At 39.2% G+C, this 14,448-nt stretch overlaps 1 protein-coding gene across 9 annotated transcripts in view; it reads left to right on the top strand.

Moving 5' to 3' along the window:
* Nucleotides 1-14,448, top strand: part of AHCYL2 (adenosylhomocysteinase like 2) — a 170,957-nt gene that overhangs the window by 115,642 nt on the left and 40,867 nt on the right. For 2 of the 9 annotated variants that reach the window (XM_058724316.1, XM_058724318.1), the window contains one exon: nucleotides 7,882-7,993. In XM_058724316.1, the coding sequence (XP_058580299.1) occupies nucleotides 7,882-7,993 (112 nt within the window). Of the gene's footprint in view, nucleotides 1-1,234; nucleotides 1,343-4,425; nucleotides 4,765-7,881; nucleotides 7,994-12,433; nucleotides 12,524-14,448 lie in introns of those variants that run through there. The other 7 variants (XM_058724317.1, XM_058724320.1, XM_058724324.1 and 4 more) reach the window with 6 other exon arrangements.

The raw sequence follows: 14,448 nt of genomic DNA, 5'->3' as shown, positions 1-14,448 counted from the left end.
GTATTTGAATCTCCAGCCACTTGCCAATAATAAGAAAGTGGAGCAAGAATTTTGGTTTTCTTTGGGGAAGGGCCACATTAAGATATTAAACTTTGGTACTTCTATAAAGGAATATTACAGAAGAGTTTGATAAACATTAGTGCATCAACTCAGAATCAATAAATGTTTTACAGTTACTATATTGAGGGTTAGCGTATAACTCTTATTCTCGTAATAGTCCTCACTCTTTTATCTGCTCAGTACATCCTCTCCAAAGGAGCTCCTACCAAACCTTTACCTCTTTTTATTTATGGGAACAAGAAAACTGTTCTTTTTTTTTATTTTTTAAAAAAAAAAAATTTTTTTTTCAACGTTTTTTATTTATTTTTGGGACAGAGAGAGACAAAGCATGAACGGGGGAGGGGCAGAGAGAGAGGGAGACACAGAATCGGAAACAGGCTCCAGGCTCCGAGCCATCAGCCCAGAGCCTGACGCGGGGCTCGAACTCACGGACCACGAGATCGTGACCTGGCTGAAGCCGGACGCTTAACCGACTGTGCCACCCAGGCGCCCCACAAGAAAACTGTTCTAAAAGAGTTAGTGACTATTGCTTTAAGGGCTGTCCAACGTTTAGAAGACATTCTTTAATAAAGCACAACTCTGCTTTGTTTTCAATACAGCATTTCTCATTTCTTGGCCCTTCTCTCTCAAAAACCAGGAAAATACCTTTGACCAGCAAAAATGTTTTAACAACAGCAAGAAAGAGTAAGGAGGGGCTTGTCAGTTTTTCATCTATCTTTTTCTTGCCAAAGATTAACCTCTTGAGGCTTTCTTTCAGATACCACATAAGTCATTAATTCCTGACCTAGTCTGGAAGTAGTACTTCATTAGGCTGCCACTGATAGCCACTTAGCCAGCAAGGTGAGCCACTGAGCATCCTCTAGTGTATATTGCCTATAGACCTTGCCTATGAAATATTAGAGTGCTTTTTAATCCCCAAGAGCAAACCCTGGAGCCATCTCCCATGTTGGGTCCAAGTTTCAATTTAAGAAGGCTTTAACCAAATGTCTGACTCATGTTCCAGTTTATATATTAATGTAGTGAAATTTCCACTGAGACCGTCCTTGACTCCAAAGGAAACATTACAAGGCTCTCAAACCTTCTTTCAGGAGGAAAATTTAGCAGAGGAGGCGCATCATAACGTGTCCTCCTTTATTAATGATCGCCAGCAATAAGGGACTCGCATACCCCTCAGAGAACAGGACTCAGACCACAGCCGCTGACCGTACTCACATCTCTGACTCCCAGCAGGGAAATAAGCCAGGATGAAGTTCGAAGAACCCCCATCTTGATAATTGATGAGGTAGACCTTCAAGTTAACATTGTATCAGTCCCTGGAAAACTTCTGGAGCCTTTGCTCCTCAGCTGCTTCCATGTGAAAGATTTTTTAGCCTTGTTCAGGAATTTTACTGCTAGAAGGTTGGGGAACGTATCCTTTTAAAGACTCTTGTTAATGTTTTTACTTCCCTTGAGAAATCTTTATGGTCTCGGCTGGTAGGTGAAATACCTCCTTTTATGTGTATGGAGATCAGCAGTAACCTTTTTGTTAAGTTTTTACGTTTTAATGTTTCCTCCTCCCATCTAAACTGTCTGTAGTACTTGGTACTTTTCCATGGGAAATCTGATTGACTTTCTTGAGTATCCAGCCAGCTGGTTACCCGATTTTCTTTGGGCTAGAAATATTCTCTGTTATAGGTGAAGAATCTGTTCAGGCAGCTCATTTGGCTTGGAAGAGAGAGATGTGTCTAAGAATGCTTGAACCATGTGTACTTGGAAGTGGAACGAAAACCTCTAAGGCACCTGTTCGTAGAGGTAGCTTGACTATAACTGTGGGTCAGGATTGACACTTAAAGGCAGAGATCCATTTGAGAAACCGATGAAAACTATGGCCCTCTCCCTAGGAAAATACACACACACACACAAAATTTTGCATTGTGTGTTGGGGGTGGTGGTCTAGACATCCATGGACTCTAGGTGAAGAGCTTTTGACCTAAAAGAATAGAGATGCTAATATTTTGTACCTATGTATCATCATGTGGTCTCCAAAACCCTCTTATGTACTTTTTTTTTTTCCCTCAGTGCACATTTGATGTAGGCAAAGTAGACATTATTGTTCCCATTTTACAAATGAGGATTATTGCCACCAGTGTTAAGTGCTGAAAGGGTAAGAAATGGAGATAGAACCACTGATGATCATCCTTTGTAATACTGCCTTATGTGTTTGAAAAGGAATTGTTTTCCCTTGGCCTGATCCTCTTTAGGGTAAATAGATCTTCTGTCTTCCCCATGAGTCCTATTTTTCCTAATGTATTAATAACCATCTATTCTTAATAGCCTTAAATTGTGAAAATCAGAATTAGACCCAGTTCTCTTTATATCCTGTGTTGGGTATAAAGAAAGGATCACCTCATACTATTCTGTGACCTTTCAAGTAACCTTTTCTTTTATGCCTATGAATATGCCTCCATGGTTTAGTCACAGAATAAAATGGTTGGCCTGGGAGAAAGTCAAGAACATTAGGGCTGCTTTATTCATGCTTGGAGAAAGTGTTAGGGCAATGGTTCTTGAAGTGTAGTCCCAGAGCAGCAGCATTAAATCACCTGGAAACTTGCTGGAAATGCAGAATCTTTGGCCCCACCCAGATTTACTAAATCAGAAACTCTGGGGATGGGGCTTAGCCGTGCCCTTTAATAAGCCCTGTGGGTAATTGTGATGCACCTAACGTTTGAGAACTACTTTGTTAGATAAACTTATTAAGTGGTAAGGCTTTTCCTGTCAGTAATAGTGTCCTAAAATGTCTTCTAGTTGGATTTAGTATAGATCTGCAGCTACCTCTGGCTCAGGTCTAGTCAGTTAAGCAATGGACCAACAAGTTCCCTTTCACCTGAGTGAGGAAAATCCAGAACCAGCTGAGAGTGTACTAGGAGAGCAGAAGTTTAGGGATTCATCATGTAAGCAGAAAAAGACTAGTCTGTCTTATCTGCTGAAATTATGAGTGAGAGATCGGGATTGTCATGGGTGATGGTGAACATCATATTTGAGTTCAGTTAATTTCTCTTTCAACTTTTGGTAGTAACAGTGGGCAAAGTTGTCAATTAAATGGCTGTTAGATTTCATATTCAATGGCTATGATCAGCCATCTCAGAACTGTGGTTTGATCAGAGCTCCCAAGATCATGTGGGATATAATTTCTGAGACCCAATCTAATAAGAAAGTAAATTGAAAGCATCATTTGAAATAAAATAAATTTAAAGATAAATCAAGAGGAATGGGGTGGAGCTAGTACACCTAGGATTAGGACCAGGGGAAGTTTTGATCTTCTGATTAATATCATAAGGTGTGGTGTAGTAGGAAGAACTTTGGCTCTGTCATAAACACAGGCTCCCGTTCCAGTCCCATCACTGACTTGCTGTGAGACCTCCAGCAGATCATTTGTTCTCGCAGGGCTGCACTTCCCTAATTTGTCAAATGGGAATAATGATGTCGACTTTGTAAGATTCTTATGCTGCTTGATAGAAGTAACAAATACGCAGGGCTATGTACATTTTGTAGGAACTTAATAAATATATGCCCTTCTCTCTTTATTCCATCCTTCCAGAGACCTTTTCTCTCAAAATAAAGATTATCCTAAAAAAAGAATCTACCATTTTACGTTCTTTCTTGTGCTCAACAAGCAGTCTCTGTTTTTAAGGAAGAATTCAGATCACATTCCCACCCGTCTCTGTAACATACAGTTGAATGTGGCTTTCCTATTTAGTGGGTCCCTTTCAGAAATCAACAAATAAATAGTGTGATTCTTGCCCCTTTCATTTGACTCTTTATTTGGTATGTAACAAGGTCACTGTGATTCTGGGAACTCTGAGGAAATAGGAAATTCTCCTTTGTAGTCACACTTCCCATGAAACACACAGTTTTTTGAAAAACTGAAAAAAGCACCACCTAATCAGCAACAATCTTGAGTTGGGACTAGAAACCGTATGTCAAAACCTGTATAAAAGATGCACAATTAAGAGTAAAGCAACGGTCTGAGAAAGTTGATTTCCTTGGTGTCATAGCTGAAAGCAGTGTCCTCAGTCTGACAAACCCAAGGATACCGGGTGTAGAGTAGAGGCTGCCTCAGCATTTGGCCCCATTTCTTCCCTTACCTTCTTAATAAATTCCCTCATTGTTTTAGTGGCTCTGTGGTTAATTTTTTTCTAATGAGACTAGGTTAACCAAAATCATCTGACATGGAAAAGGAGGAGGTAAGGTTAAAAAGGAACCTAATTAGCAAGTTAATTATAGTAGGCAAAAAAGTGCACTGGTTATATAAATAAGCTATTGTTATGCGCATGCAAGTTGGGCCTTGTCAGGGGACTTGTTAAGGTTTAGAGGTCAGAGGATCCGTGTAATTAGGTGTTTAGGAGAAAAATAAAATAAAAGCAAAACAGCTCCGAGAATTAGGAATGGTTGATGAGCCACTAACAGAAATGCCTTATTAAATTGGGCTCTACTGCTGGAGGGGTTGTTGGAGCTGCCTCAGGGATTCCAGGGAAGGGTACCCCCCCCCCCCCAAAAAAAAAGCTAGTTGGAACCAGAGCCAACAGAATTGCTGATGAGGAAAGTTTAAAGGCCTACCCACAAGGGTCCCTGGACCAGAGAGGTGGCAGTAGGGCTGGTAATGTCACTATGCTGAGCAACAAGAAGAAATACATTGTCAATGGCAACTCTGGGATTAAAGCCCAGGTGAGGCTAAGCTCCTATTTAGCAGGCTTGCTGCTGCCATAGCCATTATTGTAAAAGGCCAGCTGCTTTTTCCTTCCTTTGCTGCTTTCATCCCTGCTTCTGGCATAAGGTGAGCTGCTCCTCTCCCAACACTCTTTCCCTCCCTTGCTTATTGGAATTAGGCAGTTCTCTCTGAAATTGAAAAGGAGGGTTACCTTAAAGGACTCTGATTTCGGACAAGGTAGAAGAGTTAGGGGTTCAGAAGGTACCAGAGTCCTCTACCCGGGGTGGGTAGATTACTGTATCACAAGGTGAACTGTTGAGTGAAGAATGTAATGGCATTTACGGAGAATCGAGAATGGGGCACCGGGGATGACCTACTTAAGCCATGTGTTCTGGTTGTCAGAAAAAGATATATTTCTTGGGAAAAGAATACATCTCATTCTGTATAAGTGGTTAGTCCCTTTCTAATATTCTTCTGTCTTAAAATTGAGGTCAGTGTCTAATGAGTAAACAAGACTGAGGACCCTTTCTGAGTGGAGAACGCCAGCATAGCCTAGTCTTCTTTGGTGCCAAAAGACCTTCTTTGGTGCGGGAAGAATTACTGTAAATGGAGAAGACTATAGAGAAGACAGCTCTGCTTAGGGAAACTGGATTGAGAAGATGAGCAGCCAGATAGCTACGTGGTTTAGTGTTATTGAGGTAACGTGGTGTGCATCCACCCCACCCCCACCCCCCACCCCCCACCCCCCCCCACCCCCCACCCCCCCCCCACCCCCCCCCCCCCCCCCGTGATCCTACAAATCTAGAGAAGCAGAGTGGCTGTCCCCCTCTAGTGGTGTGTGGGTGGGAGGGGGTTGTTAACATATCTGAGACAGGGTTCATCTGTTACTTTCTTAAAAGGAGGCACTGCTGAAGTTAGTGACTCATCCTGGCCTCTGGAAAGTCAATTACTGCTCCTTTTCCTAGATGGGCCTCTGGGAGAAAAAAAAAAAAAGAAAAGAAAAAGAAAAATGACACCATAGTCTTGAACAAGGGTGGTGCAATGAAAGCCAGAGTTTTCAGCCTGACTGCTATCCCCCTCCCCATCTTTTCACCCACCTTCCCCTGCCCAGCTTTTTTTTGTGCTAAAAATTCTTTTACCTTTAGATTTGGCTTAGGCTTACATTTACTTAATATCCAACCAAGTACAGACAGTGAAGTTAGAATAGGCTACTTCAGGTTCATTGTTTTAGCATGTGATTACCTACCGTGTGTCAGGTATTTGTGCCTACAAATCTATAGCCTCCAGGATACAGATAGATAGTTCTATTCAGTGTGGTAAGTGCTGGACTAGGAGGAGTACAGGGAAGTTCACGTATATCCCATGGGAGTGCATACAAAGAGCACTTTATCTTTTTGCGATAAATTGCTACTTTAGCAAAATGATGAATTTTGCCATTTTTCACCTTGCAAAGAGCTTCTGATCCAATGAATTTTCCTATTACTAAAAACAATTTGCAAACTCTAAGGTACTAACACAAGCTTCATTTGTTGGTATAGCTATGAAAATGGTATGAATTTCCCTAAAATAGGCATGCTAAGCTAATTCAGTTTGGCATTAGTGTCCTTGTCTCACTATTCAGATAACCCAATAGTCGCCTCTAACTGCAGGAAATACTAGCTGTCAGTCACTGCTTTCATTCTGGTATGCTGTGTCTGTGTCCTGCCCGTCAAGGAACCATCTTTTTTTTTTTTTTTTTTTTAAGTTTATTTATTTATCTTGAGGGAGAGGGAGAGAACTGGGGAGGCGCAGAGAGAGAGGGAGACAGAGAAAATCCCAAGCATGCTCCGCACTGCCAGCACCGACCTGACATGGAGCTCAAACTCACAAACCGTGAGACCATAAACTGAGCCGAAACCAAGAGTTGGACTCTCCAGGTGCCCCAGGGAACCATCTTTTTATGATGAAAGGTAGTTGTGAGATTGTTGATCCTTCCTGCCTCTATGCCACCTTGGATCCAGAATAATCCATGTAATTATACAAATATTCAACTAAGGATAAAGAAGAAAAGTTATTTATTGAATAAACTATATGAACTTTCATTTGTAAAGTGTTATAAAGTGTCGGCTGGAACCTCCAACAGTAGGCGAAAGGGATAAAATTGTAAGAAAATCATCAGTATTGGTCCAAAATGCAACCTCCAGAGTATTGCTGTCTATATACATTCAGTCCAGTCATCTACCTGTCTTCTACATCTGTTATGTTATAATGAATAGATGATCAATCCTGTGGCTTGTAGGTATTCTATGACACCAAACATTAAAAATAATAAATTAATGTTTACTTTACTTATTAGAATTGAAGAGCTAATTAATACATTTCTAGAAAGCTTTTAAAAAGCTAGAGTGCCTACCTGTAAGAGTTATAAGAACAGTGAACTACAGAGGTAGAAGTCAGGGGGTGGATTTATTGAATCTACTGCTGTGTTTAACAGCTTATGTGCATTGTTTCATTTAACCCTCTCTAAACCTTGTGAGGTAAGTACTTTTGTCTTTGCTGTATTTATGAGAAAATGAGTATCACAAAACACCTTGACCAACATCACATAGCTAATGACTGGTATAATCAGGATTTGAATGCAGCTTCAGAAGTTCTTAGTGGAGAGCCTTTTTTTTTTTTTTTTTTTTTTGTATTATACCATCCCATTTCCTGAGACTCTTAAAATCTGAAGTCACTTTGCCTTTCTGTACTTTGCAGTTTTCTCATCTAGATATATGAATATTAGGATAGATAGTCTCAAAGATTCTTTCCAGCTTTAATTTTCAGTGAAACTATAGAAAGGAATATGACTCAACTTTCTAAAAATTTATTTTAACCAGAACATTCCATTCTCTCTCTCTCTTTTTTTATTTTTGGTCACAATTTTATTTTAAAGGTATATGGCCAGAGAGTTGATCAAAGATTTAAATTTGATAGAAACATAGTAGGTAAAGAATGAAAAAATCATTCAGTCCAAAAAATCTTAACATTCCAAAAATGGGTTGGTACAATCAGGTCAACTGCAAGGGAAGGTAAGATCCTGTAATGCAAGCCTTGAACTGCTATCTCAAAATGAAGGTTGTTTTCTTTTATATAACTAGAGTTCTTTTTCTTAGCAGATCCAATTTGCTGACCAGAAACAAGAATTCAACAAACGTCCCACCAAAATTGGACGTCGCTCTCTGTCTCGTTCCATTTCTCAGTCATCTACTGACAGCTACAGCTCAGGTGAGTACTGAGCTGCTATGGACCCACCCGTGGAGGCTAATTAAGTATGATCAATGGGCCCTCCTGTCCATCCAAACCTGTGCTTTGGAATAAACACTTTGACTCTCAGTCAAAATTTAGACCAAAGTTCTGGATGGAATCTTGGGATTCCTCTTGAGGATTCAGGGTGGAGCCTAATGGAGGTCTCTTCTTCCAACAATGGCAGAAGAGGGTGAATAACAAAACTGAATTCTGATCTCTTCAGAGGGTGAGCATAGGTAACTCATTGATGACCTTCACTGAACAGCATGTATAAAGACATGTTTTTTTCCGTTCTTTGAAAATAAGAGGAGTTCCCCATTCCTCCATCCAGTACTTGCAAATTAAGAGGGAAACCTTAATTGCCCTAAGAAACAATGAAAACATTCAAGTGAGCCCTAGTTCCAGTGAGCCCTTTGTCTTCTCTTCTAAGCTATGCCATTATATTGCTTGTCACTCCTTCCTTCCTTTGCAGTGGCATTAATTCAAATATACGGGCTGTGGAGCTGTAATATCATTTAATGCCAGATGAGTTATTACCACGTAGGACCCCTCGAAGGCATCGGCCATTTGTGCAACAATGCCTAGTGTGTATCTGATCTAATAAGGAGCTATTTTATTTTGCTCTTCTGTTGGAATATAGTAGGAAGCTGAATGTTTGCCCTAGTTATCTCTTCACATTATAAATAGTAATATTCTTTAAAAATTTTTCATCATGACCTGAAATTTTATTTGTTCTTCACACAAATAGGAAAGTAGTATTTGTTATGTAAAGTTGAAGAAAGCTTGTTTGGGAAACTTTTAGGTTGGGTAGATTGTTATTTACACTTGTTACATTTCTCTTTTTATTCCCTTCTGCCCCCTGTAGTGGAATGAAGTAAATCCCTATGGATTTTTGTGTAAAGATACCGAATTGTGTACCTATCTTATTCTGCTGAAATAGCCAGTGTTGAAAATTCATGAACCAGTTAATATAACTCTGGAAACCAGGGCGCCTAGGTGGCTCAGTTGGTTGGGCAGCCAACTTTGGCTCAGGTCATGATCTCACAGTTCATGAGTTCGAGCTCCACATCGGGCTCTGTGCTGACAGCTCAGAGCCTGGAGCCTGCTTCAGATTGTGTTTCCGTCTCTCTCTGCCCCTCCCCTGTTCACTCTCTGTCTCTCTGTCAAAAATAAATTAAAAAACATCGAAAAAAATGTTTTTAAATATAACTCTGGAAACCAAAATAATTGTGAAATGTGAATTATAAAATGGTGGTTAAAATTTTAGACTGTAAGTTTGTGCATATTGTTTAAAGATGGATACTAAATAATAACTGTACTAAACTTTAACACCAGCTCAGTCTCCTCCCTATACACTAGATCCACATTTCCAATTGTGTTCCTGCAGAGAAAACCAATGCCTGCCTTTCTACTGAACCCCTATATGTAAGGAGGGTACTTATAAAATAAATACTTACCTAGAAAGTGTGATTGATCTCCTCAGTTTCTAAGTGAACACATAGTTGCCTAGTATATCTCATTAGAGAGTGATACTGACTGATGTCACTCTGGAAAACTTGGACTTTTAAGTTGAACTACTCAAAAATAGCCGACCTTATATATCCATTTAAAGATATTAAATTCAGGAGCATGGAGTCAAAATGTTCTGGTGATATAAAATAATTTAAGATTGGGTGCCTGGGTGGCTCAGTCAGTTAAGTGTCTGCCTTTGGCTCAGGTCATGATCTCACAGTTTGTGGGTTTGAGCTACGTATTGCACTCTCTGCTGTCAGCACAGAGCCCGCTTCAGATTCTCTGTCCCCCTCACCCCTTACCCCTCCCCCACTCTTGAGTGCTCTCTCTCTCTCTCAAAAATAAATAAAAATTTTAAAAAATTTAAAAAAAAAGAAAAGAAAAGAACTTAAGATCAATTATTCAGCTTCCCACTGGATGCTAGAATTACCTTGATGGTATCCCTGACAAATGGCCATCTGGCTTCTTTGGGAGCATTTTAGATGATAGGGTGATTCTTGCTTTATCTAGTCATTTAGCTCTGATAAGCTCTTATATAATCCTTGGAATTTAATGATTTTACATAGAAATAAAAGTCACCCTTTTCAGGGCATCCCATTGTCGTGGCTATCCTCATCTGGATATATTCCAGATGAAGTATCCTTTTAAAAATATGCCTATGACTTTAATATTCCAGGTATGATCTGAAACAATCTATAGGAAGTGTTATTTCCATAAACTCGGTGCTTTAAAAATGAAACCGAAGATGATGCTTGTTTCTTTTACAGCTGTTTCAGACACACGGTTACCTCGTTTTGTTTTTGTTTTTTCACATGAACAATTAGCAAGTCCTCGACTGGCAGTTAGGAGAGACCAATTTTCTAGGCTTTGATCCCTATGTGATTTGTTTGTGTGATCCTGGAAAACTCTTGTAGTTTGTGATGTTCATAACAGAGGCAATGAGAAATTATATGAGGTGCTACAGAAAAAGCTCCTAATCTATCAACGAAAACCAGGAATAATGAAATTGACTCACAGCTTTCCAGATACAGGATGATATGCAAATGAATGTCAATAAAAACTTGGAACCATTTTCAGCATACATTATCATTGAAGTGACTACAGAAATTAACATTGGAGAGCCCCAAGGATCAGTCTCTGGATCACTTCTCTGTTTATACTCTCCCACATGAGCTCATGCAGTCTCATAGGTTTAAATATTATGTATTGACATTTGATTCTCAGATTTTATCTCCACTTCAAATCTCTCCCCTATACGCTAGATCCATGTATCCAACTGCCTGCCCAGTCCTTTCACTTGATGTTTTATAGGCATCTCAAGCCTCCCATGTCTTGAAAACTGAGCTCCTGAGTTCTGATCTTGCCTCGCTTATGAATATAGTTTATTCACAGCACTAGAGCCAGATTCATTCTCCGGAAATAAATAAGTCAGGTCATATCAATTCTCTGCTCTAAACCCTCCAATGGCTTCCCAGTCTCACTCTGAGTAAAGGCTAAAGGATCTTACAATGGCCTACACAGCCCTCTACCCTCCCATTACATTTCTAGTCACATCGCTAGATTCCCAAACCTCCCTCCTCTTCCAGCTATACATTTCACCCCAGCCATATTAGTGGCTCCTTACTACTATTGTGTTATTTCGAAATATGCCAGGCACTTCCCTGCTTTAAGTTCTTTGCACTTGCTATTTCCTTTGCCTGGGGTGCTCTAAGATATCCTAGCTGGGTATCCTACCTCCTTCAGTTCTTAACTGAACGTCACATTCTCATTGAGCCCTATTCTGGCTATTCTTAGAATTGTACAAACACCCCACCCAACATTTCCTATCAAAGTTTCTTCCTTAATTTTTCTCCACAGCATTTGATATATTTATTATGTATTTTACTAATTTATTATTGTCTTTCTCTCCTTCCTTGAATATGAGATCCATAAAAGTAGAGATTTTTGTCTTATACTGCTCTATTCCTAGTATTTAGAAATGTTTAACCTAAGAGGTGTTTGATAAATAAATACTGATGAAAGGTGTCCCCAGACATATACTTTATATTCTTGTTGAGGTCTCTGATATACCCTCATATACCCTCTGATATACCATATGGGTCTGATATACCCACACTCTGTATGTGAACAGCCAGAAGACTTATGACATTTCAGAAAAAATGTACCTTCCTATCCAGAGTGCTTGTTTTGCTGAAGTTACCTGGAGGCTTGGGTAGTCTATGGCCTACTCTCCCTACTTAAAGATCCTAGTGCCAAGTTTTGCCATGCTTTCATTTAGAAGCCTCTACCAGCCTTTCTCAACCAAGGTTCCTCATCAGAATCACAGAACACAGAAGAGGACTGGAGAGACTATTTTCTCAGCTATCAAAGGATGGTTCACAACTAGTACACTTCTAGATGGATAGAAGTAAATTGATATATTTGATGGATGCTTCAATGCATTAGGGCTTAATTCTGGTGGAACCCAGGTTGAAAAAGGCTACTTCAATTCCTGAAATTCCTGCGTTTTCCTGAAAGCGTTCATAAGTAACAGACGTCTAGAAACTCTTTCCCTAAGCACAAAACCTCATAAAAACAGATGAATAGACGAGGCTTTTCTTCAAAATCAAACCGTTCTCAGTGATCTATTTCTGAAAAAGCTGTCTTTACAGGGAGTTAGTTGGTTAAAGATAAGAAAGGAAAGCTGAAGTCCCTTAGTTCATAATTGGTTCTTATAACACTTATAAAGCATTTTAAGATTTTTCCAAGTAACAAAGTTTTGTTTATTTGTTTGTATTTTGGTTGCTAACATAGCTTTTCACATATTTCTAGAGTGTTATTCATCAGTGAAATCTGCTGCACATTGACACACAGGTCCCTACTGTTATTTCCATTACCAAATGAATAGATTGGGCCTAAGAGGCATTGTCTGACTTAAAATAGTCTAATAGGACTAATTCATCCGGGAGTCTGACTGCTTCTTCTAGCAATAACCTACAATGTCACAGCTGCTAGGAGGTAAGGCTTAATCAGGCTTGAGCCATAGAACATATGTGTATGCATGTTCTATGGGATAGATTATGGATTAGTGATTCATCAAGTTATGTTTTGATTCTGGGTTATCATGAAACAAGAGAACACCCTGTGGTAAAGTTATATTATACTTTATTATAACTTTTCTATGTAGAAATTGAACCCTTTTTTGACTCTCATTTATTCATGAGGTTTTTCTGGTGGTAGTTAGGGGAAAGAGGGAGTATGGGAGAGAGAACATCTGTTATACTCCCTGTTTTACGGTTGGATAAATTGAGAATTGGTCACAACCAATTAGAGGTAAAGCTAGAGCTAAGGTCTTAGGCTGTGCTTCAGTTGATCATTGCCTTGATGATCAGTTGTTCATTTTTAATTGAATTATAGCTCTGGTCTTCAGAGTGTGACAATTACAAACACTTTACAAATTATGCAAGCATGTGTATACATGTGTGTTGGCTTTCTCTAAATTTTCCTGGGAAGAAACCTTTAATACTGTCTCAAATATTAAAGTGATTGTGCTACTTTAAATATAGTGACAGAAATAAGTATGGATTCAAAAAACAAATGTCATGCTAGTTCAGAATAATCTTTCCACTGTGTTTGCAGAAGTAATACTCTCTTGATCTGGGTCTGTCAGCCATTTTGCATTCACATATTAGTACCATCTAGACAACTGATAGTTTTGGTTCTCACCTGATAACAGGTCTGTATAAAGGACTCTTTGAAAACAAATCCATTGTGGCTGAAATAAAAACATTGATTGAGCTAACTGTAACCAGTTGACTACTGTGAAGAAAATAAAATACGGTATTTGAGGAATTTTTTTTTTAGAATAGGGAGGTGGCATAATAATTTCTTCTTGAGATAGAAGGCAAACTCAAGCCAAAAATTGGAGCGCTTCTCCTAAGGGGAAATTTTGGTGCTTATTTTTGTTGTTGTTTGTTTTGTTTTATTTTGTTTTTTACCCTGACTCATCCTTAGAATCTAGAGAGGCAAAGGAGAGGAATGCTATTCTGGGTAGAGTGAGGACTCTGTCTCAACCTTTTTCATCATTGCCAGCCAGCCACCTGCTGCTTGGTTGGATTAGTAGATGACAGAGGTAGAAAAAAAAGGAACAATAAATAATATTGTATGTATGTCATCCCTTTCCGATTCAAAATCCTGAAGCTGATGGGGCGCCTGGGTGGCTTAGTCGGTTAAGCATCCAACTCTTGGTTTCAGCTCAGGTCATGATCTCATGGTTTGTGAGTTTGAGCCCCACATCGGGCTCTGTGCTGACAGTGCAGAGCCTGCTTGGGATTCTCTCTCTCTCTGCCCCTCGCCCGCTCACTCTCTGTCTCTCTCAAAAATGAATAAATAAAACTTAAAAATCCTGAAGCTGAGTAAGAACCTTTAAAGATGTTATTTCTGGTATTGACTTAAAAATATATGCAAAAGCCAACACTAATATCGGGTATCATTTATTCAGTATTTAATTTATACCAAGCATTGCATTAGCACTTTACTTACATTATCTCATTTAATCTTCTCAACAACTTGACTCTGACAAGTCATGTCTTCCAATTTACAATCTGCTTCATAATACATATTACAACCGTAGGAAAAGAAAAACTCTAATTAATTCTGAAATGAGTCATTTCATGTCTGACTCACCCATTAGACTGAAAACTCCATGAAGATGAAGACAGCCATATTTGTTCTATATACCCAGGAATTAGACTGTGCCTGGGATATAGTAGATAATGTGATAAAAATTTGTTGAATGAACAACTGAATGTGTGCATGATTGGATTCATGAATGAATTCTATTAATCTATTAACTAATTCTATTAATTCTGTTAATCAGGTTCTGGGACGCCTTTATTTTATATACCCAGAAACAGAGACTGAGGCTTCAAAGTCTGTCTGAC

Source organism: Neofelis nebulosa, chromosome 4 (assembly GCF_028018385.1).
Source record: "Neofelis nebulosa isolate mNeoNeb1 chromosome 4, mNeoNeb1.pri, whole genome shotgun sequence".
Lineage (NCBI taxonomy): Eukaryota > Metazoa > Chordata > Mammalia > Carnivora > Felidae > Neofelis > Neofelis nebulosa.
This window is presented reverse-complemented; position numbering and strand designations above follow the sequence as displayed.